Source organism: Petaurus breviceps, unplaced genomic scaffold (assembly GCF_028583685.1).
Source record: "Petaurus breviceps papuanus isolate PSGF00001 unplaced genomic scaffold, PetGlider_PUasm1.0 79, whole genome shotgun sequence".
NCBI classification, from domain to species: domain Eukaryota; kingdom Metazoa; phylum Chordata; class Mammalia; order Diprotodontia; family Petauridae; genus Petaurus; species Petaurus breviceps.
The window spans coordinates 8,928,129-8,951,213 of record NW_027186523.1 but is presented as its reverse complement, the minus strand read 5'-3'; the positions used below and the strand labels follow the sequence as shown (position 1 = coordinate 8,951,213).

The 23,085-nt window shown below is 38.0% G+C and overlaps 1 protein-coding gene across 1 annotated transcript in view; it reads right to left on the bottom strand.

Annotated features, from left to right (window-relative positions):
- Positions 1-22,098, bottom strand: part of LOC138175820 (transcription initiation factor TFIID subunit 3-like) — a 260,852-nt gene extending 238,754 nt beyond the window's left edge. The window contains exons 1-2 of the mRNA XM_069106326.1: positions 21,675-22,098; positions 3,407-3,649 (exon numbers count right to left, since the gene is read on the bottom strand). Of these exons, the coding sequence (XP_068962427.1) occupies positions 3,407-3,649; positions 21,675-21,840 (409 nt within the window). The 5' untranslated portion in view covers positions 21,841-22,098. The remainder of the gene's footprint in view (positions 1-3,406; positions 3,650-21,674) is intronic.
- Between the last annotated feature and the right edge of the window lie 987 nt (positions 22,099-23,085).

The following is a 23,085-nucleotide window of genomic DNA, read 5'->3' as shown; positions in this document are numbered from 1 at the left end:
TCTCAAATGGAGATTAGTTTCCAATCATAAGTAAAGTACATTCATTCGTTTAATCACAGAGCACAAAAAAGTCAAAGGTTCTCCACCCTTGGATCACAATTGAATGTACCCCAGAGTTACAACAAGCTTAAGCACATCATTTAATACCCAAATGGAGGTCTTTTCTTCATCTTGACAGAGGCAAGTTCTCAGCCATCTTTGTTCCTGGGGAGACAAAGCTTAGCAAGGCTACAAGATACATTGCCAGTGTCTTCATTAATTCATTCTCTGTCTGCAGAACAGTCCTAGGACCCCTGAAAACATTAGCAAAACCCTCTTCTAGGATTTCTGTAAACATACAACAAGAAAATCCTTCTTAAGGGCTTCTGAACCAACAGTAAGGTTCTAAGACCTCTGCAACAACAGCACTATCCTTCACCAGTGGACAGAATTCACTCTCTGTCTGCAGAACAGTCTCAGGAACTCTGAACCAACAGAAAGGTTCCAATACCTCTGCAACAACAACACTGTCCTTCACCAGTGGACAAGTCTGGCAAAATAACATCAAAACAGGCAGACAAAGTACCAGCATAACAGCCATGTTTCCTCAGTCCTTGGCAGCTCTGGGTGGAAGCTCTCAAAAGTACTGGGCAATTCAAAGTGGCCCTCAGCAATCCTCTCAGTCTCTCTCTGCCTCCAAAGGTGCTGCTTCCAAAAAGTTCTTCTGCCTCTCTCTTTTCTTGTGTCTCTCTAAATTTACATCACCAGCTCTACCCAGTTCAGCCCTCTCTTTTCACGTCAACAAATCCATCCCACAAGTGAAGCTCTGGGTTTTAACACAATCAAACCAAAAACCAAGCCAATACAGGGGGATCTTTGAATTCCATTACTATTACAGGATGATGGAAGAGAGGGCAGGCTGGGGAGGAGGGAAATTGGAAGCACCCACTTTTGAAAAGGGACAGGATCAAAGTAGAGAACATAACAAGTAGGAGGTGGGATAGGAGGGAGGTAAATATAGTCAGTCTTTTACAATATATCCACTATGGAAATGTTTTGCATAGCTACACATGTACAACCTATACTGAATTGCTTATCTTCCTAGTAAGGGTAGATGACAAGGGAGGAAGAAAATGAATCTGGAATTCAAAGTCTTAAAATCAAATGTTTAAAAAATTATATATATGAGGGCAGCTAGATGGTGCAGTGAATAAAGCACCAGTCCTGGAGTCAGGAGGACCTGAGTTCAAATTCAGCCTCAGACACTCAACACAAAACTAGCCTTGTGACCTTGGGCAATTCACTTAACCCCAATTGTCCTACCTTCCCCCCTCCAAAAAGCAAATATATATATATATATACTATTATTAATATTATTTTACATATAACTGGGAAATAAGATATACAGGCACTGGGGCATAGAGATAAACCATGCCCTACTGGAAAGTAAAAGGGGGTATGGGAGAAGATATAGGAGAGAGCAGATTGGAGGAGAGGATAACCAGTGGGATCGCTATTTTGGGGTGGTGGGTAGGGGAAAAAAGGGGAGAAAATTTGTAACTCAAAATCTGGCAGAAATGAATGATGTAAATAAGAAGTTAATAAAGCATTTGATTTAAAAAAAAATTTTAAAAACTAAGACAGGAGTATTATTTCTGATTTAGTTCTACATATCTCATTTGTAATACATATCCTTTTAAACATAGCTTATTGCAATAACACTTGGAAAAATCCATTATGCCCTTTATCAGCACTCATAATAATTAATAATTTATCAGTGTACAGGCTATCTCAGGGAATCTGGTTATTCTTATCCCCCAATTCTGCAAATAAACCAACTGCAAAAAAGGAAAGTTGAAAAAAATTTAAGCATAGACCTAATCTATGCAGTCAACTGGTCTTTCCTGAATTCTATTAAACAGAAAGAAGGATTCTAGTATAAAGACAGTTGAAGATACTTAGAACACTGTACTCAATTCACTTAGTACTAAAAGCAAACCCAATCACATTTGTGAAAAGACAATTTTTAAAAACTGTAATATTGGCTAAGCATGTAAAGATTTGAATTTTCAAACTATAACCAGTAATTTATGTTAATATGAGTGTTTTCAAGTTTTTGTAATGAACTAGTAGAGAACAGATGTCTCTTTGCACAAGTACTTCACCTTCATCCCCAACTAATACCATGTCTTAATGAAAATCCAATATATTATGTAAGTGAAGCAAATGAAATATTATTAACAGAATTTAAGCTGGGAAAAGTTACTGTCAACTGTTTATCAGTTAGGTATTATATTAGTTGATGGTTTCAAAAGAAAAAGTTTTTCAAAAAATTGAAACAGAATTCATTACCATCAATTCCCAATTACCCATGTATGTTACTGGAACATTCATCTGAAAAATAATATGTAAATGCATGCATTTAATGTAAACAAATGATTTTTTTTCCTCCTTCAGGTAGATCATTCTAATTGATGATTGCTCTCATGAACCTTTCTTGTAAACTCTGTGTGCACTTTGAAAGTCAAGAACTCTGATCAACACCATCAATCACAATTCCAAAGGACTCATGACAACATATGCTATCTACCTCAAGATAGAGTGCAGACTGAAGAATATTTTCTTTCTTTCTTTTTCTTTTTTTTTGACATGGCTAATGTAGGAATTTGTTTTATTTAACCATACAAATATGTAATGTCTTCTTGCCTTCGCAATGGGCAGGAGAAGGGGAGTAGGGAAGGAGAGAATTCAGAACTAAAAATAAAGTTGAACTAAAAAAAAAACAACTGTGTGCTTGAACAACAAACACTGCACCTACCAAAAATACAGAAAAAAGCCTGAATAATGTGAATGAATAAACTAGCTGAAAGTAATAGTGTTTAATTTATAGTAATACAAATGACACAGGGAAAGGTAGTTTTTGTTTATCTTTCATGTTTCAGATTTTCTAGCCAGATTATTCTTTAGTCTATTTTTACAAGATAAATTTATTCAAAAGAGATTTTTCTTTGGCTACTGATATCGAAGTAAATAAATGCCTTATTAGGACAAACTCTGGCCACAGAAATAGAAATAAGCAATTTTCATTAAGTTTTGGGTATGTGGTTATTGGTATGATTAATAATATTAAAATATGCTATCTGCATTTCTAAACGTTGCCCTTCTGCAAAGCACTTGAAGACTATTATATAAGGCTTAAGAAATTATGCTACGGGGGCAGCTAGATGGCACAAAGCATACAGGACTAGCCCTGGAATCAGCAGGACCTGAGTTCAAATCTGGCCTCAGACACTTACTAGCTATGTAACCTTGGGCAAGTCACTTAACCCCAACTGCCTCCCCCCAAAAAAGAAGCTATAATATGTATTGAATAGTTTAACCTGTAAAAATAAGAATATAGAGTAAAGACCAAAAAAAAATTACATACCTTCCTGAGAAGAGACGATAGGTGGCATATAATCAGGAATATATTCTTTTCTTTCTTCTGCATCTTTACTTCCAGGTTGAGGAAACTGAAGTACATTGTTCTTGCTGACAGGAAATGAAGGAATTTGATGTGGAAAAGTGACAGGTTCAATATTGTGAATATAATCTTCTAATTCATGAAGATTGACCCCCATAAGTTGAAAGGCTTCACTAACATCATCTAAAATTGGGTCTGTCCGGCCATCTAGGAAAAAAAAAAGACAGATCAAATGCACTGTCAAATACTTCTGAGGTATTAAGCATGCAGATTAGAATCACACTACCTAAGAGCACTGGACATGGAATCAGTAGCCATATATCCAAGACTAGCTCCACTACTCATTATCTAGGTGATCCACATATGGATGACATACAAGTTTGTGACATGCTCTTTGTCTCTGCAATGTTTTCCTCCTCAAAGTACTATGTAGTACAATTATTTGTGCACATGTTCTATCCCTTCTGTAGAATGGAAACTCTTTCAGGTCAGGGCTGGTTTCACTTTTTGTTCTGATATCTCCAGTGACTAGCATAAAGCTTTGCATACATCTATGAGTTGTGAATGCATAAAATGTGTTGTACTGACTATAAAAATACTATGATTATTTGATGTATTAAGACTTTGCTTTATATTTTTTACATCTTTGGGGTATATTGCCTAGCAGTAACATTTTGGGGTCAAAGGATATGGACATTTTGGGTGCTGTGTAAACATAATTCCAGGCATCTAGGTGGCACAGTGGATAGAGCACTGGACCTGGAATCTGTAAGATCCATCTTTGTGAGTTCAAATCCAGCCTCAGACACTTACTAGCTGTGTGACCCTGGGCAAGTCATTTAATGCTGTTTGCCTCAGTTCCTTATCTATAAAATTAGCTAGAGAAGGAAATGGCAAACAATTCCAGAATTCTTTGACAAGAAAACCCCTGAAAGGGGTCACAAAGAGTCAGACATGACTGAAACAACTCCACAACAACATAGTTCAAAATTGTTTTCCAGAAAGCTTAGAACAATTCACAGTTTCTCTTACAGTATATTAGTATGCCTATCTTCCCTCAGCTTCACCCACACTGGTTGGTTCCATCTTTTGTCATTAAGGCCTATTTACTGAGTGTGTGGATTGTCTTAATTTGCATTTCTCTTATTATTATTGTGGAGCAATCTATCATATGGTTATTAATAATTTGTAACCTTCTTTTGAGAACTTATGGTTCATAGCCTTTGACTATCTACTGGGGAATGGTTCATGGTCTTACAGATATGTATTAATTCCCTATGTTCAAAAGGGGTCACAAAGAATCAGACACAATTGAAATCACTAAATACCAACAAATTAATTACCTAAATATCTTTGATAGTAATCCCTTGACAGGATTTTGGCTTGGGGGGGGGAGGAGGGTGTCAAGATGGTGAAAAGGAAACATTTTTACCTAGCTGACATAGTATACCTCCTCTACAACAACCCAGAAAACATGCCACACCCAAATTCTGATTGGAAAAGCCAATAAAAAGACACAGTGAGTCATATTTCCACAGCAGCTTAGGAAAACAGAGAGGTCTGCAGACATTAGGGTGGGGGCTGGCCAGGAGTGCAATGTAGGAGTGGTGGAAACAGGGAGTATTATAGCACCCAGGGACAGAAAGGAAGCAGACATAGAGCACCAAGGCAGGAATCACCAGTGCAGAAAGAAATACTAAGGGAATCCTGAACCTAGTACTGAGAGCAAACACAGGTACTATTTAGAAGCTCTGTCACTCATTACCCAGTACCAGGTCACAGTTCCAAGGCAGAGAGGAGTGGCCCCTAGCTGTGTACTGAGCAAAGAATAAATTCCAGAAATTTAATCTGTGTGGCCTATGTACAACAGCAGATCACCAACTCAGTTCTAACCTGTAGCCTAGCACATAAGTGGAATAACTAGGGCAGAAGACCAAGACCAAAGGAGAGTCAGAAGTTTAGTTGCTCTGAACCTACAGAACGTCCTAGTGGGCTAAGAGTGCTTTAGTTCAGCAGCAGTCTATGGAAACTCAATCACACACGAGTCAAAAGACCCAAATTGGATCAGGAACTTGCAGAGCTCAGACTAAGAGGGCAGCGAACAGACCTCTCCCTACATCACACCACATCAGAAACACTAAAAACTTGAACAGTCCCCAGGCTGAGCTGTGATAGCAGCAGGACATAAAAGACAGAATCTCAAAACAGACATCCCCTATCCCCAGAAGTAAACAGAGCCCAACACTAACCTAAAGTTCAAAGTCAAGTAGTAGACTGAAAAAATGAGTATAAGGAGCTATTATGGTGACAGGGAAGCTCAAGACAAACACAGAAGCCATTAAAAAGGAACTAAGGGCTTGGAATTGTATTCCAGAAGGCAAAGGATCTAAGACTACAACTAAGAATAATCGGCCCTGCAAAATTGAGTATAATCCTACAGGGGGAAAATGAAATAAAAGATTTTCAAGCATTCCTGATCAGAGTTGAGTAGAAAATCTGACATTCAAAGACAGGACTCAAGAGAAGTTTTAAAAAAAAGAGTAAGCAAGAATGAGAAATAATAAAGGATTAAACAAGGTTAAAGTATTTTCATTCCTATATGGGGAGACAATATATGTAACCCCTCAGAACTTTAACATCACTAGGGGTCTGAGAGAGAGTCTAATTAGAAAAAGGGTATGGGTGTGATTCTACTGTATTTGCATGATCTTAAAAGAAAAATGGAAGAGTAGGTAAAAGGAATACACAGGAAGAAAGAGGAAGGAGAGGAAGAAGGGGGAAAATTCATATAAAAGGACAGCACAAAGAAAAGATTATATAATGGAGGGGGGTATGGGAGAGAACAACATTTGAACCTCATTCTCATCTGAAATGGTATAAGGAGGAAATAATACATATACACACAGCTAGGTACAGAAATTCATCTTATCCAATTGAAAAATTGGAGGAACAGGGGTTAAGAGTAAGAGGGAGAGGAGAATAAAGGGAGAGTAGATTAAGGGAAGCAGTGTTCAGAAACAAAACAGGCTAAAAACAGGGACAAAGTAAAAAAGAGGCTAAGTATATGAGAATAGGAAAAAGAGAAAGACACAGTTAGCTATCATAACTGAATGTGAATCAGATAAACTCACCCATAAAACAGAAGTGGATATAAGAATGGATTAGAAACCAGAACCCAACAATATGTAGTTTTACAAGAAACATACTTGAAATAGAATGATACAGATAGAGTTAAAATAAGGGCCTGAATTCAACTGAAATAAAAAATGCAAAAGTAGAGATCATAATCGTAAAGAAACTGCAAAAATAAAAACCTAGTTAAAAGAAATAAACTGGGAAAGTACATTTTGCTGAAAGGTGACCATAAACAATGAATTAAAATCAATGCTGAACATATGTACACCAAATATTACAGCATCTACATTCATAAATAAAATGTTAAAGGAGTTATAGGAGAAAATTGAAAGTAAAACTCTAATAGTGGGGGACCTCATTTTACCCCTCAGACTCAGATAAATATAACCATAAAATAAATAAAAAAGTTAAATAAATTAATAGAATTTTTGAAAATTTAAATATGATATCCCTCTAGAGAATCCTAAATGGGAATAGAAAAGGGCATACCTTTCTCAGCTATGTATGACACCGTTACAAAAACTGATCATGGCCAAAAAAAAAAAAAATGCCCTCATGAATAAATGCAGAAAAGACATTAAATGCATCTTTTTCTGATGATAATGCAAGAAAAATTACATTCAATAAAGGGCCTTTGAAGCACAGATTAAAAATTAAGTGGAAATTAATTAATCTGAAAGAGTAAGTAGATAAAAGAACAAATTGTAGAAACAATAATTTCTTTAAAGATAACAATGAGACAATATACCAAAATTTGCTGGTATGCACCTCAAGCAGTTCTTAGGGGGAAATTTACATCTCAACACAGGCATCAAGAAAAGAGAGAAAGAAGAGATCAATTAATTGGGCAAGCAACTAAAAAATCCTCAAAACCCAACAAATTTTAAATTCTCAATTAAATATCAAAACTAGATATCATGAAATCAAAGGAGAGATTAATAAAACTGAAAGTACAAGAGCCACTGAATTAGTAAATAAAAATAGGAGTATTAAAAATAAATAAATAAGCCATTGGTTAATTTGATTTTTAAAAAGACAACTAAATTACCAGTATCAAAAATGAAAAAAATATATTTACCACAAATGAAGAAGAAATAAAAGCAATTATAAACTGACCACCTAAATTAAGTGGATGAACATTTATGAAAATATAAATTGCCCAGATTAACAGAACAAGAAATTGAATATTTAAATAACCCTCCCTTAAAAAAAGAAATTTAACAAGCCATAAATGAACTTCCTAAGAAAAAAATTCCAGGAACAGATAGATGGATTTACAAGCAATTACTATGAAACATTTAAAGAATAATTAATTCAATTAATTCCAACACTACATAACAAGAGATATAGAGGATTACAGATGGTAAAATGAATAATTTTGATTATATAAGAGTATAAAGTTATTGTATAAACAAAACAAATGCAGATAAAATAGAAGAGAAGGTAAATAGTGAGGGGAGGTGGGGAGAGAAGTCTTAGCAACTAATCTCTCTGATAAAGGTCTCATTTCTAAGACATACAGGGAACTAATTCAAATGTATAAGAATAAAAGTCATTCCTAAAATGACAAATGGTGAAAGGACCTGATTAGTCAATTTTTAGAAGAAGAAATCCAAGCTATCAATAATCATATTTTTAAAAATTTTCTTAATCGCTAATCAGAGTAAAGCAAATTAAAATAACTCTGAAGTTTCATCTCATACCCATTAGATTGGTAAAGTTGACAAAAAGATAAATTACAAATTCTGAAGAGTCTGTGGGAAAACAGGTACAGTAAATACACTGTTGGCTGAGTTGTGGACTGGAAAGCAATTTGGAACTATGCCCCCAAAGTTATCAAACTATGCATACCTTTTGACCTAGCAATACCCCCTCTAGGTCTATAACCCAAAAAGATCAAAGAAAGAAATAAAAGACCTATATATACAAAATTAAGAATAGCAGTTCTTTTCATTGTGGAAAAGAATTGGAAACAGGGAATATCCATTAATTGGGGAATGGTTAAACAAGCTATAATACATACGCGATATACATATATGTGTATATATACATACACAATATACATGTGTGTATATACACACACCTACGCATATGTGTGTGAACATGGTTGTGTATGTAATGGAATGCTATTATGCTGTAAGAAGTGACAAAGGAGATAGTTTCAGAGAAACACAGGAAGACATACAAAATTATGCTGAGTGAAGTGAATAGAGCCAATTTAAGTAGTAATATCAACATTGTAAGGACAAACAACTTTGAAAGATTTAGGAACTCTGATCAACACTATGACCAACCACAATTCCAGAGGGCACAAGATGAAACATGCTACCCACTTCCTGAAAGAGAGGGGATGGACTCATAATACAGACAGAGACTTTTTTTTTGGACATGGTCAATGGAGGAATTTGTTTTGCTTGAATATACATGTTTATAACACGAGTTTTGTTTTTCTCATTTTCTCAATTGTAGAGGCATTAAGGAGAGAATGCTGATCTGAAAATAAAATAAAAATTGAATTTTTTAAAGTATACAGCAAAAAAGGTACAAAATTGTTTTAACATGTAATTTGGGGAAAAATAAAATATTATTTTAATTAACTAAAATGTCAGAAACAGTCATAATTAAGGTCCTAACAGCCAATATCTAACATTACAATATACCACAAAACTAATTTTTGATACCTGGCTTAATAATACAGTTTATGCCAGATTAGGTCAATGGTATAGAATTAGTCATGATCTAAATACTACTTTAGGTTGATTTTGCACAGTATTTCCCATATTATTTAAGAATCTGAAACCATAATTAATAGAAGTCAAAGCAAAATATAAGTGAAACGGATCTCCTGATTGTTTATTCCCATCTTACTAGATCAGATGAGATGCAATTTATTTTTCTTTTATATGCCTCACTTAGGATTCTGGGTATAACAAAAATTAAATTAATTTAAACCTGTTAGAAATACTCAATGCCCTTCCTGGTGGAGCTGTGAACTGATCCAACATTTCTGGAGAGCAATCTGGAATTATGCCCAAAGGACTATAAATAATTTCATACCCTTTGACCCAGCAATACCACTTCTAGGGTTATATACCAAAGAGACCGTAGAAGTGGGAGACAGACCCACATGTACAAAAATATTTATAGCAGTTCTTTTTGTGGTAGCAAAGAACTGGAAATTAAGGGAGTGCCCATCAATTGGGGAATGGCTGAACAAGTTATGGTATATGCATGTTATGGAATACTATTGTGCTACAAGAAACAAGGAGCAGATGGACTTCATATTTACCTGGAGAGGCTTATACGAACTGATGCTGAGTGAGAAGAGTAGAACCAAGAGAAATTTGTACACAATTACAGGCACAACGTATATGTGATGGCCAACTTTGATAGACTGGACTCTTCTCAGCAATGCAGTGATATGAGTCAATCCCAAAAGACTCATGATGGAGAGAGACGTCTACATCCAGAGAAAGAACTAGAAAGAACTGATTTTGTATCCAGATTGAAGCAAACTATCTTTTTCCTTCTCTTGTTTGGTTTTATTTCCTCTTTACCATTTTTCATTCCATCTAATACGATCCATCTTTATAACCTGACTAATGTCTAATATGAAAGTATTTAAAGATTCCATACTTGACTGTATGCCGCCATGGTCGGGGGTGGGGGGGGAGTGAGACAGAATGTGAAACTCAAGGAATTCAATCTTGTAAACTAAAAGTAAACAAACAAATTAATAAAAAATAAATAAATTTTTAAAAAAAGAAATACTCAATGCCCACTGCAAGAAACCAAATATAATTAGTTAGAGCCTGGCATTCAAGGGGTAGAAGAGCCACAACTTTATGTATTTCTGAACAGCTTAAATAGTAGCTAGAATGCTATAGGTATCAACAAATAGTAACTACAAACATAACACCAAATTAATTTTTTAAATGTCATAATGAACAATAAAGATTACTAAGAAGATACAGGAAAAATCATCTTTCCATAAATTCATGTTTTATCAGAAGACACTGAATTAAATGGAAAGACAAATAACATAATGCTGACAGCCTTGATAAAGATGAGTTATGATATTTTTTAAAGGTAAACTTTTTCTACCTTTAATGGATGCTGGGATTTGAAAACCTCAAGGCTCTATATCACCAACCATAAATTCTCACTTTACCTCCACTCCTATATTACCAATTGCCTAAAGAACATTTTTATTTGGATATTTGATCATTACCTTAAAATCAACCTGTTGTAATCGATCTCCTTCGTACCCCACCACACCCCCACATCAAACTACCTTTTGAATTTGTCTTTGTTACTAGCACAATTATTACAATCCAGAAAAGGTGGGCTCATCTTTAAATCGTCTCTTTTGTCCTGATACTCAATCTGTCATTTCAAACGTCCTGTTTGAAATGTCTTTGAAATTTATCCTTTCCTCTCCATTACTAGGGATACAACCCAGGATTTCCCTTCTTGAATGTTTTCACACTGCCACTGATTAATTTTCCCAAAATACACATTTTATTCCTTTGCTCTAGATCAATAGCCTACAACGCTTCACATTGATGACTAAGACTTTGTTTCTGAAGTCTGCCTTTAAAAGCCCTCCAAGGGGAGCAGAACCAGGAGAACACTGTACACAATTACAGACACACTGTATCTGTGAGGACTAACTGATAGACTGGGTTCCCCTCAGCAATGCAAGGTTATAAGACAATGCCAAAGGACTCATTGATGGAAAAGGCTATCCACATCCTGAGAAAGAATTATGGAGTCTGAATGCAGATTAAACCAAACTACTTGCTCTCTCTTTCATTTTATTTTATTTCTTCTTCCTCGTTATTCATTCCATTGGTTATAATTCTTCTTTACAACTTGACTAATGTTTAATGTGAAGGTATATGTAGAACTTATATTGGATTGCATGCCACCATAGGGAGTGGGGGGTAATTTGGAACTCAAAAACTTGAGGAACTGAATGTTGTAAACTAATCGTAAATAATTTTTTTTAATTAAAATAAATACCCTCCAAAATCTGGCTCTCCTGTATTTGCCAAACCTTACAAGACTCAAAATAGATTGATTCCAAGTCTCTATCACCTGATTCCAACCTACCTTTCCAAACTTACAACATGCTATTCAACTTCAATACATTTTAGCCAAACTTAAACTTAAGTATCTCATTCTTGCCTACCCACTTTCACCTTCATGTCCTTAATTCACAGTCTGTCATTCCCAGAATGCGCCCTCCTTGCCCAGTTTCTTTATCTATACCTGTTGAAATTCTGTCATTCCTTAAAAGTCCAATTTAAAAAATCCAACTTAAATCACCTCTTCCATGAAGTCTTCCCCCATCTCCCCACATCAATGAAACTTTTAACTCTCCTCAAAATTCATATGAAAGTCTTTTAAGATCTCTCCTTTGCCCTTTTCATAGTTTATCCTGTATTCTAGTTTCATATACATGTCTTATTAGACTATAACTTCCCCTGCAAATTGGTCCAACTATTCCTGAAAACAACTTGGAGTTATGCTTAGAAAGAGACCGAAATGTCCTTTGATTCTGGGGTCCCACTGGTAGGCATATAGAAAGATCCCATATACATTAAAGTATCTCAAGCAGAATTTTTTGTAATAGCAAAGAATTAGAAGCAAAGTCAAAGTCCATTGACTGGGTAATGACAAAAGAAAATGTGAAACATGAATGTAATGGAATACTATTACTGCACTACAAAAAAAAATTACTATGAAGCATATAATCATGGGAACTTATATGAACTGATGCAAAGTGAAGTAAGCAAAACCAAAAACAAAAACAAACTATACAGACATCCACATTGATTTCTTTTGCTGAATATCCATGTTACAAGGGAGGGCTTCTATTCAGGAAGGAGGGGGATGAAGGTCATGGGTTAGTAAGTAGAAATAGACATACAAAAAAAAGTCACTAATAAAACTTTTTTAATTCACAAAAGATAAAAATGTGTCACAAACAGGGAAGTTTTATTACTGTCCTATTATATTTACTAACTTTTCTCTTAAGATAGATCAATTTTATTTTATTTTCAGTTCCAAATTCTCTACCTCCTCCTCCTGTCTCACTCATTTAGAAAGCAAGAAAAACAAATCCATTACAAATACATATAGTCATGCAAAACAAATTTCCTCCTTAGCCATGCTCAAAAAATACAATCAGGGGTGGAAAGATGACCAAAGACAGATTGTAGAGAGCTTTAAAGGCTGGCCAGAGGTGTTTTTTATTATCTTAACGGTAATGTAGATCAAGTGAAACTTCTACAGCAATCAATCAATAAACCTTTAGTAAGCACTTTTCAAATAGTCACTAGACTAGGAGCACCTTGAGAGCAAGGAATGTTTTTTTGCCTTGCTTTATATCCCCAGCATTTAGCACAATACCTGAAACATAAAAGGCACATACTAAATATTTACTAACTGACAATAAAGGGCCAAGTATTATGTAGGACACAAAGAAAAAAAAGTGCTTGCCCTCAAGAAGCTTACATTTTAAATATATACATAAATATAAACAGAAATAAATACAAAGTAATTTTGGAAGAGTAGGCATTAGAAGTTGAGGGATCAGGGTGGCTAGGTGGCACAGTGAATAGAGGACTAGCCCTGAAGTCAGGAGGACCTGAGTTCAAATACGGCCTCAGACACGTAACACACACACAAAAACTAGCCGTGTGACCTTGGGCAAGTCACTTAACCCCAACTGCCCTCCAAAAAGAAAAAACAATGCTGTTTATCATTGGGGGGGCCAGGTAGCACAGTGAGTAAGAGCACTGGCCCCAGAGTTGGGATGACCTGGGATAGAATCCAAGCTCAGACACTTAGCACCCACCCAGAAACACCTGGCCATGTAACCTTGAACAAGTTACTTAACCCCAATTGCTTAAAAAAAATAAAAAAGAAGAAGTTGAGGGATCAGTAAGGGTTTCATGTAGAAAACAGACTGCTTGAGCTGAGTATGAAGAATAATAAGGAATTATGAGAGAGGAGGAGGAAGTGAATTCCAGGTGTGTGAATACAAAGGCACAAGAGTTAGAGATGGAGAATAACAGAGAGAATCCAATTTGGCTAGACTGTAGAATGTGGGAAAGAGAATTATGTATAAAAAATAGGGAAAGAAAAATTGGGGCCAGGCTATGAAGGGCCTTAAATGCAAAGCAAAGGCATTTAGATCTTATCCTAGAAGTGACAGAGAGCCACTGGAGTTTATTAAGAAAATCGCTAGACCAGGTAAGAGTCAATAAGGGTCTGAATAAGTAGAGAGTAAGCACCAGTTTTAAGATATGTCATGGAGTCAGAAATAGTAAGATTTGGCAACTAGGCAGATATGGAGGGCAAGGGAGAATGAGGAATAAAGGATAATACTGAGGTTGTGGATTTGGGAGATGGGAAAGACAGCAATGCCCTTGACAGAAATAAAGAAGTTAGGAAGAGGGGTGAGTTTGGGGTGAAGCATAATAATTTGTTTTGAACATGCTGAGTTTCAGATGTTCTGGGGATATCTAATTTGAAATGTCACCTAGTGATGCAGAACAGGAACAGAGGAAAAAAACCAGGGAGGGAGATACAAACCTGGGACTTAAGTGAATAGAAATGATAAAAATATAGGAGCTGATAAGATCACTGAGAAAGTATAAAAAGATAGGAGCCTCTAGGTTAGAAGCTAGAGTATACCCATGATAGGGGGCAGAATACAGATGAAGAGCAGGGAGTGGCATGGTCAGAGTTGTACAGAAGTATTAATTTGCTGGATGGATTAAAAAAGGAGGGATTAGATGCAAGAACTAATTAGGAAGACCAATTAAGTAACTATTGAAAAAATTCAGCAGAGAGGTAATAAGTATCTGGATTAAGGCAGTTGTGGTATGAAAAGAGAGGAAAAAGACAGATGCAAAAGATGTTGAGGGGATCAGTCAGTCAATAAATATATACTAAGTGCTTATTATGTGCCAGGCACTGTGCTAAGCACTCTAGGCATACAAAAAGAGGCCAAAGATAATCCCTGCCCTCAAGCAGCTCAAAATCTCTTTAGAGATACAAGAAAAAAATATATACAAACAAGCTATATAAATAGCTTGTTTAAATTAGGATAAACAGGAAATTATTACAAAGGGAGACACTAGAATTGAAAGGGACTGAGAAAGCCTTTCTCTACAAAATAGAAGGTTACTGGGGACTTGAAGGAAACTAGGAGGAAGAGATGAAGATGGAGAACATTCTAGGCATCGGGGACAGTGAAAGAAAATACCCAGAGCCAAGAGATGGAATATCTCGTTCTTAAAACAAGGAAGCCAGTGTCACTGGATCAAAGAGTATATGGCAGAGAATAAGGTATTAAAAACTGGAATAGTAAGTGAGGCTAGGTTATGAAGGATTTTGAATGCCACAGGATTTTGTATTTGATCCTGTAGTTAACAGGAAGACTGGGGGAAGAGGGAAAAACAGTTAAGAAAAGCACTTTGGTGGTTAAATGGAGGATAGATTAGAGTAGGGAGAGACTTGGGGCAGGCTGACCACCAGCAGACTATTGCGCAATAGTCCAAGCATGAAGTGAAGAGGGCATGCTCCAGGGTGGTGACAATATGAGAGGAAAGAAGAGGGTATATTGCAGAAATCTTACAGAGGCGAAATTGACAGACATTAGGCAACAGACTGGGTGACAGGCAAGATGACTCCTAGGTTGTAAGCCTGAAAAACTGAGGAGATAGTGTTGTCCTCAATGGTGACAGAGAAGTTAGGGAATTATAGGGAAGGTCTGGGGGAAAGATGAGTTCAATTTTGGACATATTGAGTTTACAATGTCTATTAGGCATCCAGTTTGAGACATCTGAAATGTAGTCTGAGATGCTAGACTGGAGGTTAGCAGGGAGGTAAAGCAGAATAGGTAGAGCTGAGAATCATCAACATGGAGGTAATAATTAAACCCATAAGAGTTGATGAGATCACCAAGTGAAGTAGTATAGAGGGAGAAGAGAAGTGGGCCCAGGACAGAGCCATGAGAGACACACACAATTAGAGGATGTGATTTGAAGGAGGATCCAACAAAGGAGACAGAGTCCGACAAGGTAGGTGGCGAATCAGAAGAGGGTAGTGTCCTAAAAAGCTAGAAAGAAGAGAGTATCAAGAAGAGGGTGATCAACAGTGTCAAAAGCTACAAAGGAGTCAAGAAGAATGAGTAATAAGAAAAGATCATTAGATTTAGCTAATAAAAAAAGTTCATTACACTTATAGTTAACTCTATCAGGAAGCTGTGCCTAACATCAAGTCTAAATTTCAACTCTTTACAATGTCCATCTATCATACCTGGTTCAGTTCTCTGGAGCCAAACAGAACAAATCTAATCCCTCCTCCAGATGACAATCCTTCTAATCCTTTATAAGTATGGTGCCCAGAATAACTTTGACCATTAAACTGTTAGGAGATGGTTTGGGTTCTTACATATTTCCGTTATTATTCTAATTTTCTTGATAATGATGTAGATGGAAGCTATCTCTACATATTTATATCTGTGCACCCTAACCCTCAGTGAATATCTAGAAAAGATGAAAGAATGAAGCCAGAATGGCTTCATCAAAAACATTTCATGACAAATTAATCTTACTTCCAAGCATTAGAAATCTTACAGAAGCTGTTAACTGGGGGGAAAATCTTTGACATAAAAATGTCTGCTAAAAGTCTGATAGGCAAAATACACAGGAAATTTTTAAGAACCAAAGTCATTCCCTAACATTTAAGTGGTCAAAGTTCTCGAAAGAAAAAATGCAAGTATCACCAACCATATGAAAGAAGGCTCCAAATTACTCATAATAAGATAAATGCCAACAACTCTGAAGTTCCATGTCACACCCATTAGATTGGCAAAGAAAGCAAATCAGAAAAATAGCAAATGCTAAAGGGGCTGCAGTTAGATAGGCTATGGAGCTATGAATTGGTCCAGCCATTCTGGAAAGCAATATGCAACTATGCCTCAAAGTAACTAAATTGCACGTACTTTTTGATCCAAAGATACATATACTCCAAAAACATACAGAACCCAAACATACAAAAATATTGCTGGCAGGGAGTGACTTACATTGTAACATAGAACTAAAGTGGTAACCCACATTAAATAGCGAATAGCAGAACAAATTGAAGCTTGTGAATGTAATGGAATATTATGACACTGTAAGAAATGAGAAAGAGGAAAGATTCAAAGCAATTTTGGAAGATCTGTATTGAACTGAAACAAAGTAAAATGAGAACAATGTATGCAATTACAATAATGTAAAGGAAAATGGATTTAAAAGATTACAGAACTCAGATAATGAAATGAGTAATCATGACTTCATGATGGAAGCGGAAGAGAACAAGTATTTATTAAGTACGTACTAGGCACTGGGCTAAATGCTTTACAAATATTATCTTACTTTATTTATTTCAGAAAACCAATGATGAAGCTTGCCTCTCTCCTCTTAGCAGAGTGATGAACTAGAGATGAACATGTCCAGAAATGACCAATGTGTTGATGAATTTTGCTTGATTATACTTATTTGTTATAAGCTTATGAGGACTTCAGTTTGGAAATGGAAAAATGAATGGCTCTGAATCCAAAGGACCTGGATTCATATCCCAGCTCTGATGCTGACTGCCTGTACGATCTCATGCAAATCACTTAACCATCCTGAGCCTCAGTTTTCTCTTCCATAAAATAAGAGATTCAAACTAGATATCTTCTGAAGTCTTTTCCATCTCTATAGCTATGATTCTATCATCGACCTATGATGATAATGTGAAAAAATAAAAGAAAAAATCAATACAATTTTTAAAAATAAACAGGAAGTTCAGAAGAGTACAAATTGCAATTCTTTTACTACCTTGTTAAATTTAATATCCCTTTCTTAAAAACTGTACATAACAGAAGTTTATAGTTTTATATATAATCTTTTTATTCTTTGTTACTGAAATATCTGTTTCTATTGATGACTAGGCTCATAATAAAAAAGAAAAAACATAAATGATATAAAAAGTCTCAGCAAATGAGTATACCTGGACTCAGTCTGATATAAAAGGTTGCCAAATATGATGTGGAGTAGTGATCAAATGAAATATAAAGTGGATTACTACTTAACAAAAATGAGTACTTAACTACTTAGCAAAAAATAAGCAGTTTGTTGAATTTCATTGAAGTAGAAAGAGATCCATATGAATATGTATATATCTAGGTATGCATGCATAAATATGTAAATATCTAGGTAAACCACATATACAGGATAGATACACGTGTTTATACATAACACATATGTGTAACATTAGATAAGTAATAACCTTTCTGAGTCTCAGTTTCCTCATTTGTAAAATGTGGGAACGGTACTACACAACCTCTGAGGTTCTTACCTAAATATGCCCTTCACTCCTTGGTCCAGGCAGGGGAGTTAGAACTCTGCTTATTTCCCAGTGCCACTTCTAATGATCTTCCTCTACCATTCATTACTCAATAACCTTTCCTCCTTTGAGCATGATCAATCTATATTTATCACCTAATTAAGATTCAGGTAGCTGTTATCTACCAACCTCCGGGGCACTCTATTTTTCTAAACAATTTCAGTGTCTGGCTCACAGTCTTTCTCACCTTCCCAACTCTTGCCCTCATCCCAGGGGACTTCAACATACATACTGATACCTGTTCAAATACCCAAACCTGCCAGAATTCCTAAACTCATTCATTTCCCAAGACCTACTCCCTTACACAAAGATAGTCATACCCTTGATGTTACCATTACTCACAAGTATTCCTCCTCCACATTCATGAACTGACATTCTCCATCTGATCAGTCAATTGTTATTCCCCTTGTCCCCCTCCCTGCCTTATAACCCCAAACTCCATTCTTCATCCTTACTGTGACATCCAATCCTTCAACCCTTTAGTTCTTTACCAGGTCACCACTGCTGCACTAGCAACACATTCCTCCCTTCCCAATCTTGGTCCCTCAGTGAACCATTTCAACTCAATGCTGAAGTCTCTAAAGTCCATTACCCCTTTATCTTACCTTCAATCTTGCCCTGCCAAGCCTCAGCCTGGATTACTCCTACCATCCACTGCCTTTGCTCCTATTCACATGCTGCTAAATGAAGCCACAAAAAAATCATGAAACCATGCTGACTGGGTCCACTACAAATCTGTTACATAATGTCAACTGGGCTCTGACTCTAGCAACAAAATCTCTTTAATTATCCCACATCACCTTTTCCAAACCTTTACATTTCTCTTAAAACTTCCCATGATTCCCTCAGTCCCACCCTCTCAACTGAGAACTTAGCCTCATATTTCACCATAAAAATTGAGGCCCTTCGATAAGAGTTCCCTCTTCTCCCCTCTTCCTCATCTCACATCACTTGGATGCTTTTCAACAAAATATACTCCTTCTGTTGACTCACATGAAGAGGTAGTCCTCTTTGCCGAGGCAAACATCTCTATATCCAGAAGTGATCCCACTGAATCCTGTTTCTTCCTACAGAGTATCCCCTCTATTATCCCTATACTCTCACTAATATTCAGTCTCTCCTCTACTGGCTACATCCCTACTGATAATAAATAAGCCTATACCTACCTTAACCTCAAAAACTCCTCTCTTGAGCCATCCATCCCCACTAGCTAATGTCCCATATCTCTCTTCCCTTTTGAGGCTAAACTCCTTGAAAAGGCCACCTACAGTAGCTGCCTCCATTTCCTTTCTCCCCATTCTCTTCTTCTCTAAAGTCTAACTGAAGTCTGGCTTCCAACATCATAATTCAACTGAATCTGCTCTCTCCAAAGTTAGCAATCATTTCTTAATTAACAAATCTAATGGTCTTTTCTCAATCCTCATTCTTCTTGATATCTCTACAGCCACTAACATTGTCTATCACAGTCTTCTTGACATTGTCTTACCTCTACGTTTTCCTGACAATCTTCTGTTCTGATTCTTCTCCAACCTCTCTGTCACTCTTTTGCTAGATCTATGACTAGGTCACACCTGCCAACTCTGTGTCCTCCCCAATACTCTGTCTTGAACCCTTTTCTTTTCTTTCTATACAATTTAGTTTGGTGATCTCATCAACCCTCATGGATTCAATTATCATCTCTATGCTGCTGACTATCAGATCAACTTATTCAGACTTAAGTTCTTTCCAAACTTCAACTCTCCAATCTCCAAAGTCTCCAATTATCTTAATGGGTATATCAAACTGGATATATTGTGTGTATATATATATATATGTATATATATTAAACATAATATGTCCAAAACTGAGTTCATTATCTTCCCTCCCTCTCCCCCAAGAGCTACACTCTTCTTAAATTCCCAATTGTTGCTAAGGGCACCACCACCAATCCTTCTAGTCAATGAGGTTCAGGACCTAAGTGTCATGCTAGACTAGACCCCCCCCCACACACACACACAGCATATACAATCAACAGTCACGTTCTATCATTTTTACCTTCATAAAATTCCTTAGAGTGCCCCCCCTTCTCACAACTGGACTGCTGCAATAGCCTATTAATCAATCTCTTTGCCTCAAGTTTTCTCTGGTCCAATCCATGCTCAACTCAACTGTCAAACTGATCTTCCTAAAAACACAGGTCTACAACTATACTATCCCCTCTCCCATTCAATAAACTCTAGGGGCTCCCTACTGCCTTCGGGTTGAAATATAAAATGTGTTTGTCTTTTAATGTCCATAACCTGGCCCCTTCTACCTTTCTACTACCTTATTCAAATATGTGTAATCTTTGATGCTGTGTCACTGGCCTCCTGGATGTGTCCTAAATACTCATCTCCAAACTCCAAACATTTTCATTAGCTGTCCCCCCAGGCCTCTCTCTCTCTCTCTCTTTATCTCACTGGCATTCTTCAAGTCACAGCTAAATTCCCACATTCTGCAAGAAGCCTTCCCTTAGAGATTACTCCCAATTTATCCTCTGTGTGTGTATATATACATGTCTTATTTGCATATAGTTGTTCTCATGTTGTCTCTGCCACTAGATTGTGAGTTTCTGAGTGCAGGGATAGTCCTGTGAATGTTCTTTCTTCAATCCCAAGTGATTAGTACTTGGCATAGTAGTCATTTTATAAATCCAAGTTGACTAACTAAAGTGCCTGAGTACTTGGCATGGTAACCCCTTAGTAAATGCTAGTTGATAACTAAAGCAGCATCAAAAGTTGTAATAGTGAGTTGTCTGGAATTGACTACAGGAGATTAAGATGCCACAAAAAGCTATTTCTCAATATTTTTCAGGCTAATTTTAGGAGCAAAAGACCCTGTAGCATTTATTAAATAACAAATTAACTTCAGCCAGAAAAAAAAGGACCGAAAATACATATGAATATAATGATAACACTTGAAGAATGGGCTGCACAAAACCTGAAGGACCCTAACAAACAGCCTAAAAACCATCAGTAGAAAGGAAGGGAAAAAATCTCCCAACTGGATGAAGATGAACATATGAGAAAGAGGTTAAGGCATGGAGTGAAACCGACAAGCTCCACAAACCCGGGGTGGGCGCAGCAACGTGTTTATGAAAAGTGGAGGAAAAAAAAAGGAAGTGGCAGTTCTGGCTAAGACATTGAGAAACAGCCAGTGCACACTTCGGGCACAGAGCTGTCCGTGAGTGTGGTGTTCGGCTCTAGACAAGGAAGGCCGGCAAGTCTAAGAAACTGTCAGCAGATGGGGCGCCTGTGACAACTGAGCGCTGGAGTTTGCTGATGGGGAGGAAAGGGCTTGATCAAGGTGCAGGGTTGAGAAGGGTCTGAGAGCAGGAGCAAGGTCAGGTAGGAGATCTACCCACAAGCACGAAAGGAACCGGGCAGGGAAGAAAACAAGAGGCGAGTTTGCAGCGGGCAGCGGGGAATCGGGACGTCAAGAGGATGCTGGCGGGAAGCTGGCAGCTGAGAGGGATGCCCCAAGAGGTGAAGTGTTCCGGGGTAACAGGCGGGGAGGAGTACGGGGTACGAGATTCAGGGGTCGGAGGTCACCCCGAGGGGAGAGCGGGTCCAGGGACAGAGGGCAGAGGTCAGCGGTAACCCTCCCGCCTCGGCCCTCGACTCACACAGCTCCGAGTAGCGATGGCAGCCCCGGCCCAGCTGCTGCAGGTACCGCTGCAGGACGTCCGTGAGGAGGTGGCAGGCGCTGAGCTGCACCGAGTCCCAGCCCAGCGCCTGGCAGATCTGCGCCACCGACACCCGCAGCAACGACCGCGAGTAGCTCTCGCACATCCCGCTCCACGGACTCCCGCGCCGCCTCCGTCTTCGCCGCTGCCCTACTTCCCCTCGTGCTTCCCACTTCAGCGGGCCTCCTGGGCCATCGTCCGGGGCTCCCCTCCACCGCCACCACGCAGGGGAAACCGTTTCCCGGACTCCCGGCGTCTCCTCAGAGCCTCAGCTCCGCCGGGCGCGCCAGCCTGAGAGCAGCCATTTTGGATTCGCCCCGCCTCCGTTTGGGGGCGGTCTCTTCAACGAGGCAGCACCAAACTGTTGCCGAAAGCATCGATTAAGCAGCAGTTCCCACCCCGCCCTCGGCCCATTGATGATTCCGGCGGTCTTCCCGGTCCCACGGCCTGCCGGGGCGGACACTCACATGGACTTGGAGCTTCGCGATTTGTCCAGTTCTTCCCTCCGCTCCGCAGCCCTGCCTGGGGCACTGAGAGAGAGAGAGAGAGAGAGAGAGTCGTAATAAAGTCATCTCATCTCCATTCTGTTAATGAAACTAAAACCACTATCCGGGGAACCTGGGAACCAACCCACGTTTTCTGTGGGGGCGAGTGCAGGGGAGGGGGTGGGGAAGAAGATGTAAGAGGGACTTTCCACTCGGCCAGAGAACCCACGTGAGAACGCGGCTGTTCAGGAAGTCCGTGGATGACTCCAAGGCTCTGTCCGAGCATCCCTCCCCGAAGTTACTGGGCAGAGATATTGTCGTATACCCTCTCAACGCAAAGCACTCGGCGTGTCAGATAAACATATGTTTATTAAGCCACTATTTTTTGACATTCAATTTTTTTCCAGTTACCAGATATGTCCATCTTACACACACACACACACACACACACACACTGAAAAAACAAATACTCGTAGTTAAGAAAAAAAAATTACGCATTGACCATAGCGTCCTCTGACCTTTCCTTTCTTTCTACATATTACTCTCCAACTGTAATCTTCAATCCAATAACGCTGATCTCCTGTCTCAGGGAACAAAACACTGCATCTCTGGGGTCGGAGCAATTTTTTTTCTGGCTGTCACCCATACCTGGAAAGCTCTTTTTCCTTCCTCATGTCTGCCAACTTGGCTTCTAAGTTCCACTTTCTAAAGGAATTCTTCCCCAACTCTTAATTCCAGTGCCTTCCGTCTTTTAATTACAGGCATACCTCGTTTTATTGTGCTTTGCTTTATTGAACTTTGCTGATACTGCGTTTTTTGCAAATTGAAGGTCTGTGGCAACCTTGCCTCAAGTCTATGACCATTTT